The 27,726-nt window shown below is 55.3% G+C and overlaps 1 protein-coding gene and 2 long non-coding RNA genes across 3 annotated transcripts; 1 reads left to right on the top strand and 2 right to left on the bottom strand.

Annotated features, from left to right (window-relative positions):
- Nucleotides 1-2,510: 2,510 nt before the first annotated feature.
- LOC118996273 (uncharacterized) lies at nt 2,511-6,736 on the bottom strand. The gene is made up of 2 exons (XR_005068458.1): nt 6,481-6,736; nt 2,511-2,784 (listed from the first exon to the last, which is right to left on the bottom strand). It is a non-coding gene; the product is annotated as an uncharacterized LOC118996273 (long non-coding RNA).
- Nucleotides 6,737-21,550: 14,814 nt separating this feature from the next.
- LOC118996309 (uncharacterized) lies at nt 21,551-25,079 on the bottom strand. Its single transcript, XR_005068461.1, has 3 exons — nt 24,812-25,079; nt 22,630-22,735; nt 21,551-21,602 (listed from the first exon to the last, which is right to left on the bottom strand). It is a non-coding gene; the product is annotated as an uncharacterized LOC118996309 (long non-coding RNA).
- A 370-nt stretch (nt 25,080-25,449) lies between these two features.
- Nucleotides 25,450-27,247, top strand: NANOS1 (nanos C2HC-type zinc finger 1). Its single transcript, XM_037059663.1, has one exon. It carries the CDS (start codon nt 25,556-25,558, stop codon nt 26,405-26,407), a length of 852 nt encoding a protein of 283 aa, XP_036915558.1. The 5' UTR covers nt 25,450-25,555; the 3' UTR covers nt 26,408-27,247.
- Nucleotides 27,248-27,726: the final 479 nt, after the last annotated feature.

The raw sequence follows: 27,726 nt of genomic DNA, 5'->3' as shown, positions 1-27,726 counted from the left end.
GCTGACACCTGTGAATCCATGACCTTATACGGCCACAGGGTTTACAGATGTGAATAAGGTTAAGGATCCTGAGATGGGGGAGCCCCTCCTGGACCACCCGGATGGGCCTGATCCAATCACAAATCCTTAAACATGGAAGAGGAGGCCAAAAGGGACAGAGATGTGATCGAAGAGGAGGAGGCACGAGAGGTACAGAGCCTGGAAGAGAGACTCAACCCACTGGCTCTGAAGATGAAGGAGGGAGGGGCCACCAGCCAGAGAATGCAGGTGCCTCTGGGCACCAGCAAAGCAAGGAAACTGGCTGTCCCCTAGAGCTTCTAGAAGGAACGTAAGCCTGCCCGCACCTTGATTTTAGCCCAGGGAGACTTGTGTCGAACTTCCGACCCACAGAATAGTAAGATTATAAATCCATGCTTAATTGTGCGGCAGCACCCGAAAACCAGTACAGTGGGACTGTGCCCTTCGGTTCCCTGGAAAGGGATGGGCTCAGGCGGGGGTCTAAGAAAGTGAAAGCCCATCACAGCCCACCGCTCTGCAGGACTGGCTGGAGTGATGAGGTCATGGGGGATGAGGCCCCACGTGCTCTGAGGGGCTGGGACACAAGCACAGGGACCCCAGATGACAGCAAAGCTGGGCTGTCAGAGCCACAGGTACCTCACGTCACTCCTGGGGCCCTGGTTTTGTGGAGGAGAAGAAACCTGAAGGAGGCAGGACACTTGTCTGGGGCCCAACGGCAAGCCAGAGGCCGGGGCCGGGGCAAACACCCACGTCTGCCGACACGCAGCCTGGGAGTCGGGGGTCTGCTCGGGGACACTGCCACCCTTGAGGGAGGCTCCCCCACTCATAGCTTGGCTTTCTGAATGGGGTTTCCGCCTGGGCATGGACCTCAGACCCCACAAGGACTCTGCCTCCTGCACCCACAGCCCCGGACGGTGCGGCTCGGAGGCGTCTCTCAGCCCTGCTGCACGCCCACCGATCCGAGGAAGCCAGACAGCCGTCAAACAACAGCCAGGGCCACAAGCTAAGCTGCCGCCCATTCCCAGACTGGGTCCCGAGGGGCTTGTCCTGCACAAGGATTCGTTTCCACCGTCCAGCCAGGAGAGAAGGAGCAGACCCAGCGGGGAACACAAACGGCAGGCCTCCGGACCAGCAACAAGCTCGGAGGCGGGCTGTGTGCTGGGAGTGGAGGGAAAGACCAGACGTGGCTGAGGCCCGGAGATGCAGTTCCTGGTCAGAGGAATCTTTCAGGCCTCAGAAAACTCGCTGAACACTCCCAATGCATCCACAGGCAGATCCACCCCCGCCCCGCCCCCAGCAGGTCGACCAGCCACCTAGCCCCAGCATTTGTGTTCAGTCGTGCTTGGGAGGCTGTGAAAACCAGGGTCAGCTGTTGGCCATTATGTTACTCAGTAGGGGAAGATGGGGTTTGCACCAACAGTAAAGGATTCTAATCAACAAAACAAACAAGCAAGCAACATATAACCAGAGACACTGAAACTAAGAACAATATGACAGTAACCAGAGGGGAGGTGAGAAGGGACAACGAGGGAACAGGGGAGAAGGGTTTTCAGGAACAACTATAAAGGACACATGAACAAAAGCAAGGGTTGGGGGTGGAAGCAAGAAAGGGAGGCTGGAGTGTCTGGGCTGGGGGGGAGTGGTGGGGGATTAATGAGGACAATTGTACTTAAACAAAAATAATATTTTTTATTTTTTTATTTTAATTGTTGTTCAAGTAGCTCTCTGTCTTTTACTTCCAGCCCAGGCCACCCACCCAGCCCTCCCCCTTCCCTCCCATCCACCCCCCCCCCTAGTTTTTGTCCCTGTGTCCCTTTATACTTGTTCCTGCAAACCCTTCCCCTTTTCCCCTGAAATTCCCTCCCCTCTCCCCTCTGGTCGCTGTCAGCCTGTTCTCTATTTTGGTGTCTTTGGTCATATTTTGCTTGCTTGTTTGTTTTGTTGTTTAGGTTCCTGTTAAAGGTGAGATCATATGGTATTTGTCTTCCACCACCTGGCTTATTTCGCTCAGCATAATGCTTTCCAGTTCCATCCATGCTACAACAATAATAATTTTTTAATTAAAAAATAAATAAATAGCCCTGGCCGGCATGGCTCAGTGGATTGAGCGTGGGCCTGTGAAGCAGAGGGTTGCCGCTTCCATTCCCAGTCCGGGCACATGCCTGGGTTGCGGGCCAGGTCCGAGGTGGGAGAGTACATGAGAGGCAACCACACACGGATGTTTCTCTCCCTCTCTTCCTCCCTTCTTCCCCTCTGCCTAAAAATAAATAAATAAAATCTTTAAAAAGAAATAAATGAATAAATGGCAGTGTCAGCCCTGGCCAGGTGGCTCAGTTGGCTGGAACGTTGCCTGTACACCAAGAGGTTGCAGGTTCCATCCCCGGTCAGGGTGTGTATGGGAAGCAACCAATTGGTGTTTCATTCTCTCTCTCCCTTCCTCTCTCTAAAATCAATTTTTTAAAATATATCATCAGTGAGGATTTTTTTAAAAAAATTTAAAGGCAATGTCATTTCCAGCATGAGAGGGGGTGAAGGCACCATGAGCCTGTGGCTGGGGAATCCATGACCTTGGCCATTTCATCAGACGACATTGGGGAATGTGAAGGATCACTCCAGGCGGCTTCTCCTTTCTTTCTGCATGCGCCAGGATATTTTATATCATCACGTGAAGGTCCATTAGCAATGGTCCCAGAAAATGGCTCTTTCAAGGTCAGGCAAGTGCGAGCCGAGGAGCAGAAGGAGCATGTGGGGCTGCTCGGAGGCTTCCTGCTTAAAGAAAGGGAGGCAGCCAGTTGGAAACAAAACTGCCCACGGACTTCCAGGCACGTTTTCTGACTGAGCAGGAGCAGCAAGATGGTGCAGGCAGACACTGCTCTGGTGCAAGAGAAGGATGGGGTCCACAGAAGCCCCAGTGTCTGATGTCCTCCTGGCCTCCCCACCCTGCCCTGCAGCTCAGCTTCCAGTCAGGCTTGCCCCAGCAAAGCCGGAGTCCAGGGGAGAGTGTGTTGGGGGCAACCGAGCCAGCCACAAACACGCAGGGCCTACTTCAGCTCCAGACCAGGTGGTCTACGCCAGCTCCAGGCTCTGACACCACTCCCTGCCCTTGACCCCTCCAGCCAGGTTGGTTTCTCTCATGCCTCCCCTCCCCTTTGAGCAGTCCCTGAGCTCTCTCTCCTTGGGGATCCCACTTGGGTGGTGCCTCTGTTCCTTACCAGGACTTACCAACCTTCCTACCTTCTGCAGAAACTCTCCAGGACAGCTTCGACCTCCTTCCTTGAACTGCCATAAACACGGTTGTTCTTTGGATGCCAGTCCCGTTTGCTAAGCCCGTTTCGGGCCCCCGGGGCAGGGACCAGAGTCTACATGCTGTTCACCCATGCAGTGCCTGCCACATGGTTGTGTCACTGAGTTGGTCACACCTTGAGCATTAGACCCCTTTTCCCTGCCAAGTTCATGGAACCTGAGGACTGTAGCCAAGATGACAAGTGGAGCCTATGTGACCAAGTGTCAGTGACAAGAGGAAGGACGAGGGTGGCTTCCCTATGTCCTCCTCCCCACTGTCCTTTCCTTCTCGTCCCCTTCAGCCAGCAGCCTGCCCTGAGGTGAGGCACGGTTCTCCTCAAGCCCTGGCTTCTTGCTTCCTGGAAGAAAGCTCATTCAGTCAGCAAACCTCCATGGAAAGGTCACTAGGTCACACTGAAGTTGGGCGTCGGAGCCGTGAGCACACAGGACCACAACTCTGGCCGGCCATCCCCACACACTTCTTAGACCTGCCAGCACACCCGGAGTCAGCAGGACATGGTCAAGTCTCGACCATTTAGCAGACATGGTCCCCCAAGCCAGACCAGGATGCATACATTGGGTGCAGGTAGTTAACCTGAGACCCTATCCCAGGAAGCACGGGGTCCCGGAAGCAGACATAATGTGTCAAGGTGTGGCAAAGAAGGGCAGAACATGGACAAAGGCGTGTTAATGAGCATCGACCACGGTGGGTGGCTGGGGCTCGATCCACAGCGAGTCCCCGAGAGACTGGGCATGGAGTCCCACGGAGGGCCTGGCAGGACAGCATTTACCTCCCAATCCCCCTCCCCCCCTTGGTTGGGAATTTGGGGAATGCTCCGGGGCATCAGCTCCCTGCCACTTCAGATCAGCCACAAACCACGGGCCAGTACACACCCCTGGACAGAGCACACCCTCGGAAAGAGAGCCAGGAGGTCGGCGGCATGCTGGACTGTCCGTAGGTGACCTGGGGGGCAGGGAGCAGAGCACACCCTCCACCCCTCACTCCCCCTCTGAGCCTCACTGTGAGGTGGGCACAGGAGGGCTGGGAAGGCTGAGTGACAGGAAGCGTCGGGTGCCCCGCATGGTGCCTGGCGCTCAGGGAGGGCTCTCGTGGGCAGAGAATGACAGTGGGGCCATGGGCACCGTGTGGGAGGGCACACTTAGAGAATGGCCATGTTTGATCTGCAGGAAAAGGGCCCATCTCTTTAAGGGAGTCACTGACACCTCACCTAGGGGAGGAGCCTCGAGGGAATCCAGTGATCCCTTCAGGAGACAAGTGAGGGAACCAACCCAGAGAGGGGCGGTGCCTCCTAGTGGGACACCCGAGGCCCCCCTCCCAGCCGCGAGGCTCCGCCTTCTCCAGGCAGCCTGCCTCCTGCAGATGGCCCCCTCCCCCGGGGTCTGGGCGCCCTCAGGACGCGCGCCAGCTCCTGAAGGCCCAGCTGCCTGGGGCTGCCATCCAATTCTCTCAGCGTGTGAGAGCCTCACGAAAAGGCCCACTTGGAACTGTGATGAAGCCATGTGTCAAAACCCAGGAGAGGAGACGTCACATCAATCCCAGACTCAGGGTCCCAGCAATCTGCCAAGTAAGTCCCATTCTTTTGATTTAAATCCCTTTCATTCTGTAAACATTTATTGAGGCTTTTAGGAGCCAGTGATGTGATGCAGGCATTGAGGATGGAGTCCAGAGGGGAGACAAACTTAAGTCAGCGCCGAAAAAAAGTGTGATGATGGAGAAGGGTTCAGTGCCATGGCAATGCGGAGAAGGCAACAGGTAAGCGACCAGGGGAGACAGGAGCTTCAGGCTGAGCTGGGTCTGAAAGGCTGCATAGGAGACACCGGGGCACAGAATGCTCATGCCCAGGTGGAGAACAGCCAGGGCAATGCTGAAGTGGGCGGAGAGAAGAGCTGCAGGCGTTGCCATGGCAGCTCCAGTTGTTTGAGCCAGCACCTATCCTGATTGGTCAGTGCCTTGGACAAGGGATGGAACAGCCAACTATTAGAGGACTGAGAGGATCAGGTTGGTTCTTAGAGGAATGTCTCTCGTTGAGCATCAGCAGAACAGGGCTAGTGCCATGGAAGGACGTGGGCAAGAGCCAGCCCTTGGCTTACAAGCACTATTTGCTTTACTTCTGTGCTGCTATAATTGTTGGCAAGTTAGAACATCTGAACTTGAGCTCTGGAAGGTCCCTCCAAGACCACCCAATTCAAGTCCCTTGATGTTTCACGGATGAGTCACCAGAGATGAAATTAGAAGTCATACCACGTCCAATCCTTCAGCCCAGATTGGAGTGCCCACTCTGTGTCAGGCCCTGCCTGAAGGACGGAGCAGAGAGCAAAGGAGCCATGGCCTTGGCCCTTGTGCAGGTCACGTTCTAGAAGCAGTGGTGTCCAACCTGCAGCCCGCAGGTCTCATACAGCCCAGGATGGTTCTGAATGCGGCCCAATACAAAATTGTAAATTTACTTAAAACATTATGAGATTTTTGTGTGTGTGATTACATATCAAAATGTATTTAATGTGTGGCCCAAGACAATTCCTCTTCCAGTGTGGCCCAGAGATGCCAAAAGGTTGGACACTCCTGTTAGAGGAAACAAAGGAAATAAAATTATCCAGCTTGCAGGAGGGTCATGAGAGAAGTAAGGGTCATGGGATGCAAGGGTTGGCCATCTCTGGCCCGTGGGCCCCATCCTGCCCTCGGCCTCTCTTTGTATGCCAGCAAGCCAAGAACCCATTTACATTTTTAAAGGAAAAAAATCAAAAAAGAAAAAGAGTATGCAAGAGAGGCCCTACAGCCCCCAAAGCCAACAAGGTTTGCTATCTGGCCCTGTAAGAAAGTGCACAACCCTGCCGAGAGTTAGTGGGGAGGCGCACTCTCTAAACTAGCAAATTCTGCCTTCCTGCCTTGTAATACGGCCCCTGTCTGCTCCCCCAGGGCTCCCTCCACCTCAGGGAGGATTAAATATTGAACTGGTTCGTCAAAAGTTCACTGGAGTTGGCAACCTGCCTGTAACTGTGAGCTCGGATTTCCGGACCCCTTCTTCCCCACCTGCCGTCTGGGGTCTTACTCAAGGAACCCGGGTCTCCACCTGGCCGCAGCTGTGCCTGCTTCCATGCCACTAGCCCACGGGAGCCACACACAAACAGCTTTGCCCCTGAGCCCCTAATCCCTCCACTCACCTCCACTCCTGCCTGAACTGCTCGGTCAAAAATAGACCCACGTGGATCCCGACTTCAAGGCACCTCCCTGGAAACCCGACACCAAGATACTCCGACTTCTTTTCTTTCAGTCCAGTACATTCCTCGGGCCACAGCTGAGAGTTCAACTTTACAAATCCTGGCATTTGGCAACAAAGGAAGAAATGTTTATGTCCAGACAAAATCGAATGCACACCTCCGGCTCCGAGGAAAAGAGTCCAGAGGACATGTCCCAGCAGCCGTGGTGAGTGGAAAGCTGTGCAAGACGGGGAGTGTGGCATAAATCCCCAGGCTCGCCGCTCAGCAGCATCTGCGATACTCTCCACTGTGGTTCTGTGCAAAACACAAGCAAAGCTATTGCTTTAAAAAAAAAATAGTTTGCCCTGGAAAGGTGGCTTAGTTGTTTGGAGCACCATTCCATCCATCAAAAGGTTGCAGGTTCAATTCCCAGTCAGGGCACATGCCTGGGTTCTGGGTTTGACCCCCAGTTGGGGTGCAGGGTACATACAAGAGGCAACCAATCAATAGTTTTCACATCTCTCTCTCTCCCCCTCCCTAAAACCAATAAACCTATCCTTGAGTGAGAATTAAAATAATCAAAGAATAGATATACTCTGTCCTGCAGAAATAGTTGTAAAGTGCCTGTGTTTACGAGCACATCCAGGCTGCATGGACCGTCAGAGTGCAAGAATGAAGCTCCCCTCCGTGACTGACTGTCACTGTCAAACAGGACCCAGACGGCCACAGAAACCACCAGTGGGCCCACAACAACCATTAGCACCCACACTGAGTTTTACTCACTGCCTGCCCACCCTACTCTGAGCACTTGACTCAAATTATCTCCCATAATGTCCCAACAACCCCATGACAATTATCCCCACTTCCCAGCTAAGGAAACCAAAGTTTAGGTGTTATTACCTATTTTTTGTGCCATACTGTATTTGACTCTACAGCAACCAATCTTTAAGCGAATTTTAGGGTGCTTTTTTTTTTCTTCAAGTATAGACCATGGAAAGTAAAACTAAAGTATTTTGGAAAGTGATGAGGAGACTATTTTCATAACCTTGGGGAGGCAAAGCTTTTGTAAGCAGGACACGAGTGTGAGCTTAGGGGGTTGAGAACAGGCAGTGGGTGCCACTCAGCACTGACTCCTGCGCAGGTAGGAGCTCGACCTGGAGGAAAGCCCAAGGGTGGTACACCAAGGCCACCCACCCCTGCTTCGTCATGCAGCAGAGAAGGGGGAACCATCAGCATGGACACCAGGGGGCGCCCTTCAGGCAGTTCCTGCACACCCTGCTAGCTTCTCTGAGCTGGAGTGAATCAGTTTCACTGCTGTCCCCATCCCAGCTTGTCCCTGGCAGCAAGACAGAATTCAAGGTCAGCCCTAGGAGGAAAGGCCGAGGGGCCACTGGGCCCGGCCCAACACTCCATGGTTTACAGAATGCCTTCATCTCCACTCTGTCCTCACACCAGCTGGCTGGGTAGCTTCTCCACAATCCTGATAACGTGCCTGAGGCTCAACGCAAGCAAAACCACACACCTGTGGTCTCTCAGCAAGTGAAAAGCAGGCCCCAGCTCCTAAGCCCGGGGCCCAGGAGGTCCCCCAGGCCCCCTCCGGCCTCTTTCCTGTACTGTCACCTTCTCTGGGGCAATTTGTTTGACGCAGCTGCCAAGGATTCTTTGGGAGCACATGACATTGTTTACAGAAGTAAGTGTGGGCATGTGGGCAAACATGAACCTGAGGGGAAGGTGGGGGGAGGGGAGGGAGCAGGGAGGGAGACCGGAATCTGCCACCCAAACCATGCCACTTTGGCACGTAACTTAGAGCTGGAGACACGTGAGCAGCAAACACACAGCTCCTCGCCTATCTGCCAGAAAGCAGGACACAAATGCCCCCATGGGAACGTGTCCTCCCTCCCCTCTCCCACCCAGAAGTGCAACCCGTGACCCTGGGGACAGAGAGTCAGCACCGGGGTGGGTCTGCACAGCAAACCCTACTAAAACCCCTTCCCTTCCATCCGTATTGCCTACATTTACCCTCCCACAAGGTATCAGCCCTCGGAGGCCAAATGGTCCCCAAGGCACTAAAATAGCCTGTAAGACCCCAGGTCCAGCCACTTCTTCGGGTCTTTACTTCTTTTCTGTGAAGGCCTCCATGCACAGAAGAGTTAACATGCCAACATCAAATAACATCGGTATGCCTTTCCCCTGTTGATCTGCCATTTGTCAGTTTTGTCTGCAGGCCTCAGAGGCAGGACCTAAGAGTAAATTAGCTTCTTTCCTCCCCTACAGCAAGGGTGTGCTCTGGGACAGAGACACCCGCAGGGCGTGGCGCAGCTCAGCTGACTTAGGCTGTGGATGAAGGCTGAGAAGGAGATGCCCAGATGACCGGGGTAGGGGAGGGTGGAGCCTCGCCCGTCATCACGAAGTGGCTTTGAGGACACGCGGCCAAGACGGCCTCCCCAGGGACCTCAGGAGCCCCTGACCTCCCCGGCAGCTGGCGCTCTTGCCTCTTTGCAGGACCACACCTGGATGTCCAGCTAGTGCCTAGAAAGAGTCGGGGAAGCCCATGCCAAAGAGCGGATCTTGGGCTGCTGCCCCCACAACCCAGCCTCGCCCCTGGGGCTGCCCAGCGTAGGACAGGGGAGGGCACAAGCTCCTGGGGATGGGGCTGTGGCAACCTTACATCCCCTTAGAACACAGGTGGCAAACACAAGGCCCTCCGCCTTGTTTTATCCAGCCCAGCACCTCGTTTCTGCCTGGCGGCAGCACCAACCTCCCACTGAACTGCGGAGGAGGAGTTACATTTATACAGTCCTAAAATTATATTCGGCCCTTTGAAGGCAAGCGCGAGGCTGATGTGGGCCTGGCAAAAATGAGTTTGACACCCCTGCCTTAGAAGAAATAAGGGCCGGGCTCAGAGGCAAGGCCTTGGCAAGGGATGAGTCGAGCAAACATGTCCCATGCTAGGGTCCATGAGCTGCTGTTGTAGGCTGGACTCCCTGGTCAGAGATTGGCCTGGATACACTCAGGCTCAGAGAGTGGGGCCCATCACAACTCTACCCACAAACAGAAACACCTGCCGGAGGCACTGCCTCTGCACTCAGGCAGGCCTGGGTTCCAATCCCACCACCACCAACTACCAGCTGAGAGCTTGGGCCCCTTGCTTCCCTGCTCTGAGCCTCGGCTTCCCCTAAAATAAGAAGGGGTAACAACCCAACTCTCCATGAGGTGAAGTGGGATGACGCACACAGCACCGGCCAAGGTTAACTGCACCAGCAGATCTAGTTCTCAGATCCACAGCTGAACTCCACTTGGGTTGAACTTCATTTCCGTTGCAAGACCCTTTTTTACGGGATAGTAAAAACTTAACCAACAGAGGGGTCCCCACCCCCTCTAGTCTCCTTCTACTGGCTCCCAAATGCCACTTGGTGCTGACGTCTGCCATGGGCTGAGGTGGGCCCCCCGCTGCCCTCCGTCCAGCTGACAGTTCCTGGGAGACCCTCATTCCCTCTGGTCATTGAGTCACACAGGTCTCTGCTACACCCTTTGAGGTCCCCCCACACCAAGGCTCTTCACCTCAGCACTCACCTGGACCAAGGTCTCTCGCCTTATCACCAAGGACATCTTGGGCTGGACCATTCTTTGCTGTGGGGGACTGTGCTGTTCATTGTGGGATGTTTGGCACCATCCCTGGCCTCGGCTCCCCAGACACAAAGGGCCTCTCTGCCAACTGGGACAACTAAAATGTCCCCCAGCATTGTCAACAGTCCCCTGCAGGGAAAAATTGTCTCCAACTGAGAACCATAGAGCTGGACCACTGGGGACCTCCTCTCGGAGCAGGACCCCTACCCGCCACCTGCCAGCTCTTCTTCTCTGACCACTGCCAGCCTCACCATGGTCCTAAGCAGCCCTGAGACTCCAAGGCTCTGTGAGGACTCCAGACATCAGGTGCAGGATGAAGGCGTCTGATTTGAGGGGTGGCATCCCCAAAAAGGGACATCCAAATGGTACGGCCACATGTACTCAGGAGGACAGGGGTGGAGAGCGCAGAGGAGGGACCCCACAGGGCAGCGGACAGGCCCCGCAATTGGCCTCTGGGTCATGGGCTCAGAGCCCAGCTGCCCCAGTGGAAGAGTCCTGCTCTGGGGACCCCAAGCATTATCTCCGGTGCCTCCAGGCCTGTGTAGCACCCGTGCTGCTCCTGCCGTGGCATTTGTCCTCTGCTCCTCACAGGGGCTCGGGTCAGCCTCCCTCTGCTGCCTCTGTTTCAACGCTACGTAGGTTCTTTTCCTCTCTGGGCCCCAGGGAGGACATGCTCCCCTGAGCCAGACCCAGCTGCTGCCTCTCAGTGTAAAGGTTCAGCTGCCACTGGTCTGTATGAGCAAGGACACCAGCTAGGACAGAGTACCTGGGGGGGAGGGCAGACATGTCACACTCACGACCCAGCTTCGGTGGGGGCTGTACAGCACCCTTGAAGGTCTCTCCACAGTGGCTGTTCTCTGTAGACTGGGAATGAGGGGGACACCCAACTGGGTTCCTTGAGTTCAACCGGGAGGATGAAATCTCAGGATGTGGAGGCCAAGTGATGGTATCCAATCACCAGAGACAAGGTCGGCATGGCTTCCGTGATGAGCACTGGGTAGCAACTGGAGCGCTTCTTCTAGCCCCAGGTGCCAAGGGGCATCACTACTGCCATTGTATTCGTCGGGTCCTCCGAAGAAGCAGAACCAATCAGAAACAGATCGCTGTAAGAGGGGATCTATTCTAGGGATCATCTCACCCAGCTATGGAGACCAAGAGGCTCCACGATCTGCCAACTACCAGCTGGGGAACCAGGCAAGCTGCTGGTACCATTCGGTCCGAGAATGAAGGCCTGAGAATGGGGGAGGGGGCGAGGAAGCTGATGGCGTAACACCTGGTATGAGTCTGAAAGCCCAAGAACCAGAGGCGCCACTGGCTGAGAGCAGAAGACGGGCGTCTCAGCTCCTGAGGAGTGGGTTAGCCCTTCTCCTGCCTTGCGCTCCACCCAGGCCCTCAGTGGGCTGGACCATGCCACGCACATGGGGGAGGGCCATCTGCTTTACTGGGTGCAGCAGTTCAAATGCTAATCCAGAGACACCCACACAGACACATCCAGAAATCATGTTTTGCCAGCTGAGCATCCCTGAACCAACTCATGTTGGTGTGTAATTACCATCGCAGCCACATTGTGAGTTAACTAAGTCCCTCTTCAAGGGAAGAGATCACATACTCTGCTGCCCAGTCAGGAGTCTCCATGTCATAGCACAAAAGCGTAACAATCTGCCACAGGCCCCTGGAGGAGGCACTCTCCTGCCCCAACCCAGCCCTCCCCAAGGGCCCCGGGTGCCTGCACACCGGAGAACAACTAGGCTTTCTACTGACCTTGGAGCCGCGGCACTCAGACGAATGGAGCTGAGGCACGAGCTCAGCAACATGGACTTCACCTCCTCTAGGCTCCTCTGGCTACAAGATGTGTCACTGTTCACTCCCCAAGGGGACCAGCCAGCCAGCCAGTGGCGAGTCGATTGCATTGGGTCCCTTCCATCATGGGAACAGAATCTCTAAATATGGAGGTGGCTTCCCTGTGAGCCGCGCTCCCGCTAAAATCACCATGGACGCAGTGAATACTAAAGTCACAGCCGTGGTACTTACTTAAGAGTCGGTGTAAGGAGGAGAGGGGGAGAGGGGGACTTCCACAAACCAAAACAAAACGTAGGCAAATTGTAAATATTTTATCTCCATCAATATCAGACTTATCAAGGGCCCTTGCTAGCCCTTGAGACCAGCAGGTGTTATGTTTCAGGAAAGAATCACTTAAAAGAACCCTGCCCAACCACCCCGCAGTAGGATTTATTATGAAAGACTAGCTGAAGGAAAATGAAACACTGTCTAATTTATTACAGGGAAACATTTCTCCAACCACCTGCCAAGCTTTCTCAAGTTGTAGACCTGGAAGCATGTTGCTCCTCTGATTCCATTTTTTTTAAGCCATAACTTTTATTCCTGCAGCCACGCTGAAGACGGTGCCCAGGGTGGCGACAGAGTAAATAAATCTGAACTTTTCCCCAGGAGCGGAAGCGGTAGATGGTCGAGGTTCCTGGCAGGAACTCAGCTTTCCATCCATTCCCACAGGCCCGCTGTCCCCAGCCGTGGCCCCGCCGCCACAGCGGGACCCGCCTCTGACCTCCTGGCTGCCTTCTAAGGGGCCGAGATGCCTTCTGCTGCCAGCTGTCCCTGGCAGGTGCGGGCGCTGTGGCCTTGGGCCCGCTCGTTGCTCCAGAAACAGCTCTGTCTGTCCTCTCGGCCCGAGGCCGGGCAGACCCAGGTCGCCGAGGCACGGCCCACGAGCCCAGCCTCGCTCCTGAAGCACGAATGCCGGCCGATGGGGCTCGGTCTGCTTGTTCTCTTCAGGGGTCTCTTCGCAAGGGAAGTCCAGACCCAGCGTGTCCTTCGGTAGAAGTGGTAGCCGCTGCAGGAAGGGTCTCAGGGCGGCCATAGGCTTGTCCCTGCCCCATTGGCTCAGTCGCCCTTCACTAACTGTAATAACTGACGGCCGAGGGGCTATGGGAGGTCCCACGGAGGGGGACAGCAGCAAGCGGTGACAATGTGCAGAGAAGAAAAATGGGTTACTAACTCCAAAACTGTACAAGATGGGGTGCCCTGGGGTCAGCGAGGTTGTCCCGGTCAGGTCTTCTTCAGCTGCCAGGAAGAGAACCCCATGTCTAACCGGCTCAAACGAAAGGCAGGAAGCCCAGGGCTCTCTGCTCCAGGCTCGGCTGCACACAGAAGCCCTGTCTGTACCTGGTTTTCTTCGGCACAGAGGCGCTCTGGCAAGGCAGGCAGAATGGTCCCCCCGCGGCCGCGAACTCACAGCCGGGTGAGCCACGGCAGCGAGACGAGCACCTCTCGCTGGTGGTCTTCTCACATCAACCTCAGCAAAGAGTGTGACTGGTCCCCTTTGCGTCACATGCCCATCCCTGAGCCAATCTCGGTGGCCATGGGGGCTAGACTGTCGGACTGGTCTGCCTGCGTCCTGACCACCACCGTGGCAGGGTAGAGCCGTGACTGACAGCCCTACCGGGAGCACGTGGCACGAGGGCACGCTCCGGAGAAACCCAGAGGAGGTGGGAGAGTGTGCCGGTCAGATGAACTCACCGCCCCAGTCGGCTGCCCGTGGCTTTACTGAGCAGACACCCCTGCACTGGCCTTGATGGCTGGGCAGGATCTACCAGGACGAAAGCCAGGAGAGCGGAGGACAAAGTGTGGGACAGAGAGTGGCTGGGAAGGGGAAGAAGGCTTGCAGACCAAGTGTTTGTGCCCCTCGCTTCACATGTCGACACCAATGTGCTGCCATTTGGAAGTAGGACTTTGAGGAGGTGATTAGGTCAAGAGCGTAGAGCCCTGATGAATGAGATTAGTGCCCTTACAGAAGAGTGCCCACATGAGGACACAGGGAGAAGACAGCCATCCACAGGGAGAAGACGTCTTCTCCGTTCGTCTCCACAGGGAGAAGACGAACCAGGAAGCAGGCCCCCTCCATTGCCGTGACCTTGGACTTCCAGCCTCCAGAGCAGTGAGAAGTAGAATTCTGTTGTTTATAAGCCACCCAGTGTGTGTCATCCTGTTACAGCAGCCCAAGATGGAGAGGAAAGCGAAGGAGGCCCATAAAGGTCTGCTCATGTGCCCCACCTTGCTCCTGTTCTCACCTCTCCTGGGTCAGCCTGGCGTTTGGACCTGGGGGTGGGGGCAGTGGCGAGAGGCGAACAAAACATACAGGACCCAGACTTCCACTTGGTCTGTTTGGGAAATGGAGTTTGCCTCTCAGGTGTGCGACACAGAGAATTCAGCAGGCGCGGCGACCGAGACCTTCCCGGCAGGTGGACCTGGTCGCTGCGGAGAACGGGCCGCAGGCTCCTCGGACAAGTGAGGGCAGCCGCCGTCGGGCTTCGGAGGCGGAGGAAGCGGCGAGGACAAGCTGGCAGCACAGTGTTCGGAGTCCAACATCCTGGATTTGAATTTTCTGCATTTTAAAAAAATAAGAATAAGCACTTTGTAAATGTCTAACCACCAGGCTGTACATCTGAAACCAATGCAGAATAGTAGTAAATGTAAACTGTAATTGAAAAATAAAGCTTAAAAAATAAGTACTGTATTACTATGCAAAAAAACTCACCCATAATTCCAACACCTGGTGACCACCGTTAGCAATTTTATAAATATCCTTCTACACTTTTACATATTTTTGTATATTTCCATATATTTTACACAAACTATACAGAGGCCACTCTCCCTGCCAAACGTTTCCTTTAAGGAAAGTGAGGAAGTCCTACAGTTTGGTGGCCCTTGTTGACTGACAGGTAGCAATGCTTCCATCCATTATCCGACTTTTTACTTAATGGGGAAGAACCTAAGGTCCAGAGGAAGGAAACAGCTGCAAGTTGCCAGTGGGTCAGAAAGTTCCCTCAGCTCCAGCTCCCTCAGGGACGGTCCCAGCCCGAGACTCAGCTGCTGATGAGTTCCCTTCCGTAGTGACACTGTGTCCTACCTGGGGTGGCCTGGGGCAGCACCTGGAGGGCAGTGGTCCAATCCTGCCTGAGAGCCCCCAGCAGATTCCAGGGCTCCGTCTCACACAACCTGTGGGGCAGCCACAGTGCCTTCCTGGCAGGAACCCTGGACCCTGCCTCCCAGGATCTGCCACCTCCGGCCCTCCCGCTGGGTGTCCACTATGCAGAGCGACGCCCCCAGACTCCACCTCTGGTGGAGAGAAAAGGCGTGAGCGGTTCAACCAAAGGCCATGGACACACCTGGAGCTCGTCCACACAGTCGGGATTCACCCTCGGGCTGTCAGGGGACACCTGGGATGTTTCTCCTGTGGCTGGACAATGAAAGCTCTGGCTCCAGGAAGGGACTTCTTTATTCATCAGCAAATGCGACAGCAGGGGACATCAGGGGCCCTGGCCATGCAGCCAGCCTCCTGGGCGGCAACTCCATCGCCCGAACCTTGCCAGAGAGCTGGGTGACGTGGGGAGACTGAAGGACAGCAGGAGACACACCCGACAGGGCAGCAGTCTGCCCGGGCAAGAGAGGAAAACTACGGCAGAGCAGGGCCAAGGGGCCCAGAGCTCTGGCTTTGGAGTCTGTTAACCTGGGTTCAAAGTCCCTTCAAGCTCTTGTTGGCTGTGTGACCTTGATGAGTTGCATTCCCTCTCTGAGCCTCACCTTCCACATCCTATAAAATGGGATTACCCCTAACACCTGCCTCCCTCGGTTGTTAGAGATTAAAGGAGGTAACAGGGTAGAGCTCTTAGGCAGTGCTGGCCACATTAGCCACCGTTATTATCATTGGCCTGCTGGGTCTGCAAAAGGCGAGAGATCCCATAAGTGAACGCAGGCACCTGCAATATACTCCAAACACCAAACTGTGTGCGAATCATTTTCTCAACTGCACCATGCGCTGCCTGCCTTCTTAAACAGACTCACTGAAATTTACTCCCAATAATTCAGAATCAACATCCCCAGAAGATCACATCCTGCCATCGTACTGTAAAATCCACAGAGGCGATTGGAGGCGAGTCGGACGATTTGTCCAAATGCGAAACAGCCGGACCCAGGGCGGCTCTGCGATAACAACGCCTGCATTGGCATTTACAGACCGCTGCCGTTCCCCCTCCAGGCCATGTCCTCCGTTACGGCTTCTCGCTGCTCTCAGGGGGCTTGCTCCACCCACCCCACCTCCCGTGCCGCCACCACCACCGCAAGGTTTGAGCCGAAAAACGAGACTAAGGCGCCTGTTACCCATGCACGTGAGGTAGGAGTTCATAGGTCCCCAGGAGGAGCTGTTCCTCGGCCCCGTGTGCTTGGGTCAAGCTCTCTGGGTCACCCAAGGCCTTTCCCTCACCGCTCACTCCTTAGCCTCGTGCCAGGCAGCAGAGGTGTCAGGGGTCAGGCCGTGGGGATGCATGTCTGACATGGCCTCCACTGTGGAGAGTGCTTCGAGGTGCCTTGTCTCACACACGTCCATAACAACATGGAATATTACAGACAATAAAAATACAGTGTCACTGAAAGGATTGCCATCCTCCTTTAATATGTTTCTGGAACATAGAGAGGTTCCAGCAGAGCTGAACGGAAGTCTCTGCCACCCTGGGTCTCTTGCGCCAGCCTGCGAGGACCACTCTGAAGGCGATGAGGGGTCGTCTGAGCAGAGCCAGCCATGAGTGGCCTCTTAAAGACAGCCCGTGTTTCCTCGTCACTCAATTTCTCCTCCCCACCGCACTCCCTCAGCTCACCTGCTTCTTCCCAAACATCTTTACTCCACAGCCACTGAGCCTCCTTCCCCCCGCAGACACGTGCAAAGTTCCGAAGGTCCTTGCCTTCATAAGTCCCCGCCTCATAAGGGCAGTGGACAGATAGCAGCGGTCAGCCCTACCTTGTGACCAGAATGTAGCTGGTGCAAAGCCCCTGGGCACTCAGAGAAGAAAGCGACTGGCTCTTCCCTGGTGAAAAGGGGGAAGCTTTCCCAAAGAGGGGACATGCGCACTGACCTCTGAATGGCAGGAGGTGGAGGAGGGTGTTGCTGGCACAGGAACAGCGTGTGCAAAGGCACAGAGATGTGCCCCTTCACAGCCTGTGTGGCGCCGAGAGGGGCAGTGGCAGAGGCCTGAGCGAAAACATCCCAGCAGCGTCCAGCCACCATAGAGACCATCCAAGCAGGACGAAAAAGGACCTGGGAATGCTCTCAAGTCCCTTATCTACCGACTGCAGCTGACCCCAGGAGAACCCCCGTCCTGCTTGGAGATTCAGAACCTGAGGTTCCACATCAGCTCCCAAGCCAAGGCACACCTTCCAGAGCCTATGACCACCTGCTGAAGGCGGCACGGGGCACAAGCAGACCAGCCTCGGGCCCCAAGGGCACGTTTCCATAGAGCGGCTGGTCCCCCGGCCAAAAAGGCTAAAAATAATCTCGGGAAGATTTCCAGACCAGACTCTGACGCATTCAAACCAAAAAGACTCAAACACTTGAAGGGTTGATGGAAACTGAAATACCAGCGGGCTCCTCCGGCTGGTGGAGCCCTCTGCCCAGTGATTCAGCAAAAGATACTTGCTCATTGAGCACCTGCCAGACACCGGGAGTCAGACAGCAGGGAGACTGACACCAACCCTTAAATAGCCCACGGCTCACCCTCACAGCAGCTGAAGAGGGGGAGACGGTACCATATATCCTGGCCCGGAAAACTCCGCAGATGTGCTAAGTGAAAAAAAACAAGCTGCACAACACCACATCGTGTACTTCATGTAAAGGAATGCGTATATGCCCATTGAAATGAAGAACTGTCCCATCTCTTAAATACCCCATGCCGTCACATTATTAACCCTGGCTTGCAGATGAAATTAAGGTTGTGCAAGTTTAGGTCATTCAACCATATGTCTAGTAAGCTGTGGAACTGGGGTGAAAAATAATAACCACTACTAAAGTTTATATAGCAATTTTTTAAAATCAGAATACTCACTAGACTCACTCATTTAGTCATTCGCTTGATAGACATGAATTGAATGTCTACCGTGTGCCTGGCACCATGCCAACCTCTGGAGATAAAATGATGAAAAGTACGAATCAAGCCCCTGTTCTCATGGACTTATATTCAGGGGTCACCTCTGGGAAGGAAATGGTACAGGGTGGGGGTTGGGGAGACGACGGAAAATATTAGCCTTGTCTCTATCGTTAGAATTTTGCACAATGGGAATTAATCCGCTACTTGAGTAATGACAATGTATTTGTAATAATTTCATTGAAAAGGTAACTTGGGCTCTGGGGATATTTCATCGTCAAGCCTGGTGCCCCGCTGTTAAACGTTTATTTCTAATAACTTTTGTTTTAATTACGGTAACAGTACTGTGCCTTCGGCAAAGTAAAATACAGACAGCCACCGCTCAGGGGGACCTTGCCGCCCAGCAGCCACCGTGTCAAACCTGTTACTGTCACCCTCTTGTCTGACCCCCACAACCGCACCATGAAGCTCCCACTTTCCAGACGAAAACCAGGGGCAGTCCTGCCCCCATGGGGTATGTGACAAAGTCTGCGGATGTCTCGGGTTGTCATGTGGTGAGGAAGGACACGGCTGCCACTGTCATCTAAAGGACGGAGTTCGGGGACGCTGTGAATGCCCTGCAATGTACAGACCAGCCCCCGGAACAAAGAATGCTCTTTCCTCCCGTCAGTAAATGTCAGCGGCGCCGAGACTAAGGAACCTGTTATCGTGGGACAACGGAGGTTCCAGAGGATGATCACCTGCCCCAGGCCCCACCGCTGCTGCGGCCGCACAACAGCGGCCACACTGACCCGTGCCTCTTACCTTACCCGGCAAAGCGAATTGAAGTTGGACGTGGAATTCAGGTGGCTGGTCAGCTGATCTTAAAAGAGGGAGATTATCCTGGATTATGAATGAAATGTCCTCACAAGGGTCCTTAGAAATGGAAGAGGGCCCTGGCCAGGTAGCTCAGTGGGTGAGGCCATTGTCCTGATACCCCAAGGTTGCAGGTTTGATCCTCGGTCAGGACACATACAAGAATTAACCAATGAGTGTATAACTAAAAGGAACAACAAATTGCTCTCTCTTTGTCTCTCAAATCAATTTTTAAAGAGGTGGAAGGGGGAAGTGGAAGAAAAAACAGAGAGATGGTGGTTTAAGGAGGTGAGAAGGACTTAGTTCGCTGGTGCTGGCTTTGAAGGGGTGGGGAGAGGAGGGGAGTCAAAGGAATGCAGGCGCCTTTAGAAACTAGAAAAGGCAAGGACGCAGATTCTCCCCCAGCGCTTCCAGAAGGACCAGCCCCGCAGAAGACACCTGATTTCAGGCCAGTGAGACCCACTTTGGACCTCTGACTCCAGAATGGCACCCAAACAAGCGCGTGTTGTTTTAACCCACTGTGTTGCGGGTAATTGATCACAGCAGCCAGAGGAAACCAATTAGCCTCCCACCAAAGCATCAGCACCTGTTTGCTTGTCTGTCTGCTCAATTAGAGTGCAAACTCCAGGAGCTCCGGAGAAGGTCAGTCTCATTCGCCACGTGGTCCCAGGCCTTGCTGGTGAACAAATAAACTTTAGAGCTAGAAAGAGTCAAGAAAACCCTTAGGCCATCCAATTATTTTAAATGAGAGAAACCGAGGTCCAGAGAAGGGGGATGACTTGCTCCAGGCTGCTCCATTTATACCAGCCTCGGCCACCACCTGCCTTCTTTTCGGTCACTGGGCCACAGAAGCCCCAGGGCGGACACTACTGCCAACTCACCATCACGGACGGGCACTGTCCGGACACAAGAACCCCTAGGGAACTCAGGACAGCTGGGAAAATGTACGTGCGTGCCAGGTAAGACCAGAAGATGGCTAAAATGACTTGAGCAGTCTTTAAAATGTTTATCCCTGCAGCGCAGCTGATCCATCTGTACCTTCTAGGACCAGCACCTGCCTGATCAGCTCAACTAGGGAGGCCCTGTCACCTGAAGCTTTAGTAAGGCCCACGGGCACGTAGCTGATGGCAAACCTGAAGCCTGCTCTTCATTTCACGCCTCTGGCCAGAGCCAAAGCTTCAGGCAAACTGGGAAAAGGCACTTCATCCCCAAGACAATTTTTTCCGCCTGTCGGACAACTGTCACAATAGACTGATTCCATTAGAAAAAGACACTTCACTCCAGATCTGCCAGAAAATGATCACAGATTCACTGGAACATGCGGTCTCCCGTCTGTGCCGTGAAAGGTGCCCCCTTACGTGGGAAGCCCTGGGGCAGTGCATGACCCGCAGAACTATACACAGCAACCCTGCCTGGAGACCTGGGCTCACCTCCTGCCCTGACCTCAGGCCCCCTGGAAAGAAACCTCGACCGCATAGTTCACCATTTCAGGTGTAACTCCGCCACCTGCGGCCCCAGCTCTTGCTCCTCCCGCCCTGCAGACAGCAGGGGTTGAAGAGGAGATGGGAAGATTGATGGGCCCATTTAGGGAAGCACATGAGGAGACGGGGCGACAGGATACAGTGAATTCTAATGGAATGAGCGTCCACAGGCCAGGAGATGGTGGAGGAAGGATGGTGGCCCTCGGCAGAGGCCTGGGAGAAATCCCACCCACCAGCCCACTGGAAGACGCTGGGTGCACTCTTTTTGCCTCTCAAAACTTCATTTCCTTTTTTTTGAAATGGGGTATCCTTGTAGGACTGCTGAGAGAAATTAGGAAATGATACCAGTTCATGCTGAGTGCCTTGTACAGGCACCTCTCCTGAGAGCTATTGTTATTACTATTATTATCAGCACCACCAGCCTTGGGACATCTGCCTTTCAGACTGTCAGCCTCCAGGCTGATGCTGCTTTACACCAAATGGGGACAGCTCAGATATGTAAAAGCAAACCTCCTTCCTGGGGGTGCGGTAGGCACACTGGAGACAGAAAGGAGTACTCACTGTACCCAAGTGCCCACTCCTGGGTGGTCGGGAAAACTCAGACTGCTTTGACTTGGAATGGATTTTGTTTGGTGGGCCATCTCTGACACGGGGAGATACCTGGGTGCTCTCCTCCAGCCCCTGCTGCCTGTGCTGCTGGCCAGCCTCTCCCATGGGTCCCCTAAAGCCCCATGGCCAGAGGATGACCAGGTGCCTTGAGCAGGCCCAGCTCTGCAGTGCGAGGGACACAGGTTTCCGTGTGAGCCCTTCTGCGTGTCAGCCATGCGGCCTCCACTGCAGCTGCAGTGACCCGAGGCGATCACGGTACCTGCCTCACGTGGCCGCTGTACCGAGGGCCATGAGCCACTGCTGTAAATAGCGCACCTGGCCTGACGATGCGGGTTCACAGGCATCACTACCAGCTGGGAGGCAGGGCCGGGGCCCTGTGGGCGAGGAGACTCTGAGATGCCCCCCATTCTTGGGTCTCTGACGTCCTGCCTGCCCTTGTACACACACAGTTCCGACCCGGCTGTCACCGCCCTCTGGCCCGAACAGTGTATCCTACCCTTCCGAGAGAATCACTAAACGCATTCACTTTGTGTTACTCATCCCAGATAGGAATTCAGCTGCAGGTGGCAGAAAACCCGGCTCAGTGCTGCAACAGCAACTGTGTTTATCTTGTGTAACAAGTCGTCAAGGGAAACGTCCCCAGGTCAGCTCGTCTCCAACGTGCCAGCACTCCATCCTCAGACCTGCCCCTCACAGTGGCCTCAGCTCCGCAACCTGCTGGTGGGCCAGAAGGGCAGGCAGCTTGTTTTTCTCCTTTTCAACAAGATGAAGTCATCTCCCAGAGTCTCCCTAACACACCTCTGCTCATATATCAGGGACTGGGACAGGGCCACCCGCCCTCGCCTGGCTCAACCCTTGTCCAGGGGAAATGAGTATTTCTGTCAGCTTCCACCTGTCACAGCTCATCCCTGAGGCAGAGGGAGGGGACTCACCTGGAACAAGAGTAAGAAAGCAAGAAGGGGCAAATGGCTGCCACTTTACACCATGAGCCCCTCACTGATGACAGGAAGGAACTGGGGTCCAGAGTGGTTAAGTCCCTCATCCAAGGACACGTGTGACTTTGCAGAAGGCCCAAGACACTCCCACCACTTCTCCATGTGACTTCTCAACTGACTGTGGCCAACTCGAAGCCCCCAAAGGGCAGGAGCACTGTCCCCAGGCCTCTCGGAGCTTGGCCGGAGGCGCAGTGTAGACAAAGTCCACACTATGACAGACAAGAGCCCCCAGCGGGCACAGGCGCCCCTCACCCGTATCCATGCCCCATGGCTCAGGACCCAAAGCCCTCCCCGCCCCTCGAAAGAGCTTGGCAGGCGAGTCGGCGGGAACCCAGAGCCTGACAAACGGCATCTCTGTAGCTGCCTGGACGCCCGCCAAGCTGCCTCGTTCCCCAGGGCTGACCTCATGTTTCTGAAGAGCCTCAAGAAGCCTGAGGCCTGTGTGTTGCCTCCCCTGGTTCAGTTCTGCTGCCAGCAAAGGAAACGGCCCAGGCTGGCGGCCACTCGGAAAGGCAGGGACACAGAGCCCCGCAGCCCACCTCACCCCCCACTCTCAGCCCTGCTGGAGCCTTCCACGTGTGCCCGCAGGCCCATCCCCATGACACTGAACAGCAACACCTCTGTGATGAGGCCCATCCTGATCTGATCCCCTGCTTCCACCAATGGAGTGTCCTTTGAAGACACTTTCACACTCTGGCTATTTCTGCCTGCTCGTTTCAGACTTCTGGAAAGGGAACAAAAGACAGACTTCATTGGAGGTGCTAAGAACATCTCTGAAGTCAGCTCTACCACCTCAAAGAGAGCTAGAGAGCTAGAGAGCTAGAGAGCTCGGGGCCAGGCTGCCACCTGTGCTGGGCGACAAAAGCAACCACCCAGTTAACCCAGAGCTGAACCAGGCACCCACCCCAGCCTTCCTGTGGCCACCCAGTGCCCCGAGGCCAGCGTGTGCCGGAAAACAAAAGCCCTCATGCACTTTGGGCTCCACTCCCAGATGTCCCCTCCAGTCAAAGACCTACTGGCCTATGACAACAGACAAGTTGAGCAGCCTGGGGAAACAGCATGGAGCCGCCAGACATCCCCCAGGACACAGGAGCTCCCTTCCACCTCCTGGCAGGGCTCCTTCTGGAGATCATCGCTACCCATCCGCCCTGCAGCTCTAAATCAAAGCATTTGTTCTCCTTCACGTGCACTGCAAGGTCTCCACTCCCCTTGTAAAACCCCAGGCTGACAGCACGTAGGAAGGAGAGGGGCCTCGCCTTCGGCCATCCTCTCTTTGGGCTGCCCAAGGGGTCAGACACAGCAGCTGGTGGTTTTAAACTCTCCTCGCAGAAGTTGTCCTCCGAGCAGCGGCTCCCACCCCTCAGAGCCTACAGTGTCTGCGTGCCTTGAAAGTATGCAGGCTGCAGGGCTGTGCGAACAGAGTGGAATTTTCCATTTATAGAATAATAACCTTCATACCCCTCTGGGGGCCTCGTTCTCGTGGTAAGAGCTCAGAGTTGTGTCAGCAAACCTGCCATGCTTCTGCAGGAGCCCCACGCCTCACGGGCTCTTTTATTTATTTTGGGTGGGAGAAGGAGAGGAAATAAAGGAATGACTTTTTCACTTGGGTGCCAACACAAACTTGCAAGAGGAACTGGGTTGGCAAGTGGAGAGCATTACTGCCTGGTTTCGGGACTTAAACCGAGCTTTAGGGAGGAGGAAGCGAGGAAGAGACAAGGAAAGCAAATCCTCGACCCCTCACAGGGACGGGTGGCCAGAACAGGCATCGCATTACCGCCTCAAGTCCTTCCCCGAGCCTGCCTCCTGGCTCCTGGATGGTCCCTAAGGGCTGTGGCCCAAGCCAAAGGTATGGCCCCTTCTTCCAGGGTCCCCCGTGTTCTACACTTGATTTCTGCTGATGCACACATGGACTCCTGGTGTGAAATATCTTTGGGTCCACCGTATAGCAAGAAAGCCACCAAGCCAGGTGCGACAGGACCCAGTTCTTGCTAGTGCATTCACTGTGTGACCTAAAAGAGTCCTTTTCCCCTGAGAGGAGGGGAGTCAGACTGATCTGACTAACCCCAGAGACCCGGTCCACCGCTGACACGCTGACTCACTCTGTCATTCTCCTGGGAACTGGTGGCAGCAGAGGTTCTGGGCGTCCTCCCCTGGGCCATTCTCAAGCTGCTGAGCACAGCCACCTGCCTGCTCCTTGTGCGGAGGAAGGAGAGCCCCGCCCTGCCAGCCCCGCCCGGGAGAGAGACATGTCCCCAGCTCCACACAATCCTACAAGGCCCCTTCCCAGTACCCTTCCACGAAAACACAAAAAAGTGTTGCCCCTTCTCCCACGAAGGGCATGGCCACTGCACACCCTCCTATTCAAAAATCTCATTTTTCCACTGTTTTCACAAAAACATTGTATTCGTTTCAAAGTATTAAACTGTGGTGCTCAATATGCTTTGCTTTTCAAATGGCACCTACACCTCAGATCTGGAAACAGTGCCTCCCCCCGCCCCCCCACCGGGAGGATGGGGCAGACCTGCTCTCTCACACACACCCCCAATCCTAGGGCTGGAAGATTTTCTGGCTCACTTCCTACCTCAGTTAAATGGCACTTGTTGGGAGGCCGCTGTAGGAAGTGCTTCTGTCCCTTCACTACTTACTAGGGCGACAGCCCAAACCTGTGTGAACCTCAGAGGTTTGGGTGAGGACATCATGCAGCTGAAATCGCTCCAAAGTGCTGTGCAAACGTTAAATTACTTGATTGCTGGGTGGCTCTGCCTCCAACACTGCATTCTTAGATCGCGCCCAGCTCTACCTCCCCACAGCTTTTCTTGCTGATGCTGGTGAGGAGGTGGGAGGCGAGAAGGGGCTTCTGGCCCGGGGATTAAAGGCCGGGAGGTGGGTGCGTGGACCTTGAGTCATTCCCTCATCGCCGTACCTAACCCGTCCTTGACGAGTCTCACCCCTAGGCCAAGAGAGCCCAACGCCTAGTCACCTGTTGAAACCCCGGTGTGTCACCTGTTCACGCCCAGGGTACAGAACTCGGGGGAAGGCAGGTTCCAGCAGACACCCCTCCCCGGTTCTCCTCTCCTCTACTTACCCATCTAGGCCGCCCTGCGCGGGCAGGGCACGCCCCTCCCCCGGTCTCACCAATCAGCATCCGGAGCGGCACCCGTGGCGCAGGGGGTTTCTGGTCGGCAGCCAATTGGCGCCGGGGCTCGTGGCGGCGCCCCGTCCGCCCCCTCCCAGAATGAAAGCCACCCCGCAGCTGGGGAGGCTGGCGCAGCGCGCTGGGCGCGAGGGCCTCGCGGTCCGGAGCGGAGCGCGTGCCCGCCTCCGCTCCGCCTCCGTCCGGGGCGCGGGCGAGGTGGCCGGGGCGGGGGAGCGCAGGGGGCAGGGCCGCGGCGGCGAGGCCGGGGGGCGGGGAGGAACGGGGCCTGATAAAAGGCGGCCAGGCGGCCCCACCCCCGCGGCTGGCCAGCGGGCAAGCTCCGCGCGTCCCTTCCGTCCGGCCCGCGCCGGCGGCGGGGAGGCGGCCCGCGCGGCCCGCAGCCGGCTCATGGAGGCTTTCCCCTGGGCGCCCCACTCGCCCCGCCGCGGCCCCCCGCCCATGGCGCTCGTGCCCAGCGCCCGCTACGTGAGCGCCCAGGGCCCAGCGCACCCGCAGCCCTTCAGCTCGTGGAATGACTATCTGGGGCTCGCCACGCTCATCACCAAGGCGGTGGACGGCGAGCAGCGCTTCGGCTGTGCCCGCGGAGAAGACAGAGACGGCGGCGGCTCCCCGCCCTCCTCTTCCTCTTCCTCCTGCTGCTCCCCTCACGCCGGGCCTGGGCCCGGGGCGCTGAGGCCTGTGCTGGGGCCGCCGGACTACGAAGAGGACGACGACGACGACGACAGTGACGAGCCGGGGTGCGGGGCCCGCTACCTGGGGAGCGCGCTGGAGCTGTGCGCAGGCCCCGCCGAGGCCGGGCTGCTCGAGGAGCGCTTCGCCGAGCTGAGCCCGTTCGCGGGTCGCGCCGCCGCGGTGTTGCTGGGCTGCGCGCCCGCCGCTGCAACCACTGGCGAGGTGACACCGCGCGAGGAGCGAGCCCCGGCGTGGGCGGCCGAGCCCCGGCTGCACGCAGCCTCCGGGGCGGCAGCTGCCCGGCTCCTCAAGCCCGAGCTGCAGGTGTGCGTGTTTTGCCGGAACAACAAGGAGGCGGTGGCGCTCTATACCACCCACATCCTGAAGGGACCCGACGGGCGGGTGCTGTGCCCCGTGCTGCGCCGCTACACGTGTCCCCTGTGCGGCGCCAGCGGCGACAACGCGCACACCATCAAGTACTGCCCGCTCTCCAAAGTGCCGCCGCCCACCGCCCGGCCGCCCCCGCGCAGCACCAGGGACTCCCTGCCCGGCAAGAAGCTTCGGTGAGCGCAGCCTGCTGCCACCTGACGCCACGAGGGTCGCCGCCTGCCCACTCTCATTTTTGGTCTGTGCACCATCTCTTCCTTGCTTGTTGGGAAGGCGTGGAGCTCAGCAGTTGCTTCAACTTGGCGTGTCGTTCTGGATTTTTCAGAGGAACCAGGCCGTTCGGAGTACTGCGGTTGAGTCAAGACGCTAAAATCTTGATTTGTCTCTAGTTTCTCGTTTGTGCGCATCCGGACAGTGAAGGCTGTGTGTATTCCACTAACTGAAATATTGCAACTTAGAGGCGCTGTTTATTTACTGTACACGTCGACCTATTTTAGATGCGCATCAATATGAAATTGTCTCAATCAAATCTTGGATGTTTAATTTTATTAACGGAGGCACTTTACTAGGTCTAGAATATTTTTTTAAAAGCCTCTTAATTGAACTTAAAACCGATGATTTTATGGAATGTTGGCAAAATGACTTTTATTGTTTGAAACATTTTTTAGTTGTCCTTAATCAGTTACTGGCGTTCCAGGTGAAGCAAGCCCCTGGTAGCATCTGTTTTGCGAAGTGAAGAATTAGTAAACTTTTCAGTATTGATTTGAGAAGGTATTTCCTCCTTGTGGCTTGTTTCTGTCCTAGCTGAAGGTATAAAAATGCACAATCTGTAGCAGGTAGAATACAATTTATTCTTAGGAACCAGGTCTTTTATTACTAAACTAGCAACTAGCATTTTCCACCCTTAACAGTTGTGCCGTTATAATCATATTGTGTACACACTTGGAAATGGTGCTGTTTAAAAAAAAGTGACTTGTGTATTTATACTGTAACAGTATATGATTTCATTAATCTTGCCTATAACTTTGCTACTTGGCTTTTTGTCTTTGTGCCCACCCCCATTTCCAGTTCTTTTAAAACATTGTGATACTAAGATCAAGAGCAGATAGAACAGACCCCGAATCACTCAGTTTCAGGGTCCCTGGGTTCCTAGGTCGTGGAAAACACATTCCAGCCCTTGCCTCCCGAGCTAAGTGGAAGATGAACCCTTTGCACTCCGGAGGGCTCCACTCTGGGCCGTCTGGCTTTGAAGGGTGTCCCACCTTTTGGTGTCTCCGGGCCACACGTTAAATACATTGCAGCAGGTAACCACAAAACTCAAATGTTTTAAGTAAATTGACAGTTTTGTGTTGGGCTGCATTCATAGCCATTCTGGGCCGCATGCGGCCCGTGGGCTGTGGGCTGAACACTCTTGGATGGTCCTCAAACCAGAATAAGCAGTAATTATGGAGCTGGGGGTTGGAGATGGCGAACAAAACCTATGTTCCCATTCTCACTGG

This window comes from Sturnira hondurensis, unplaced genomic scaffold, assembly GCF_014824575.4.
Source record: "Sturnira hondurensis isolate 20B ecotype Veracruz unplaced genomic scaffold, ASM1482457v3 Scaffold0011253, whole genome shotgun sequence".
NCBI classification, from domain to species: Eukaryota; Metazoa; Chordata; class Mammalia; order Chiroptera; family Phyllostomidae; genus Sturnira; species Sturnira hondurensis.
Note: the sequence above shows the minus strand (reverse complement) of the source record. Positions and strands in the feature narration are given on the sequence as shown.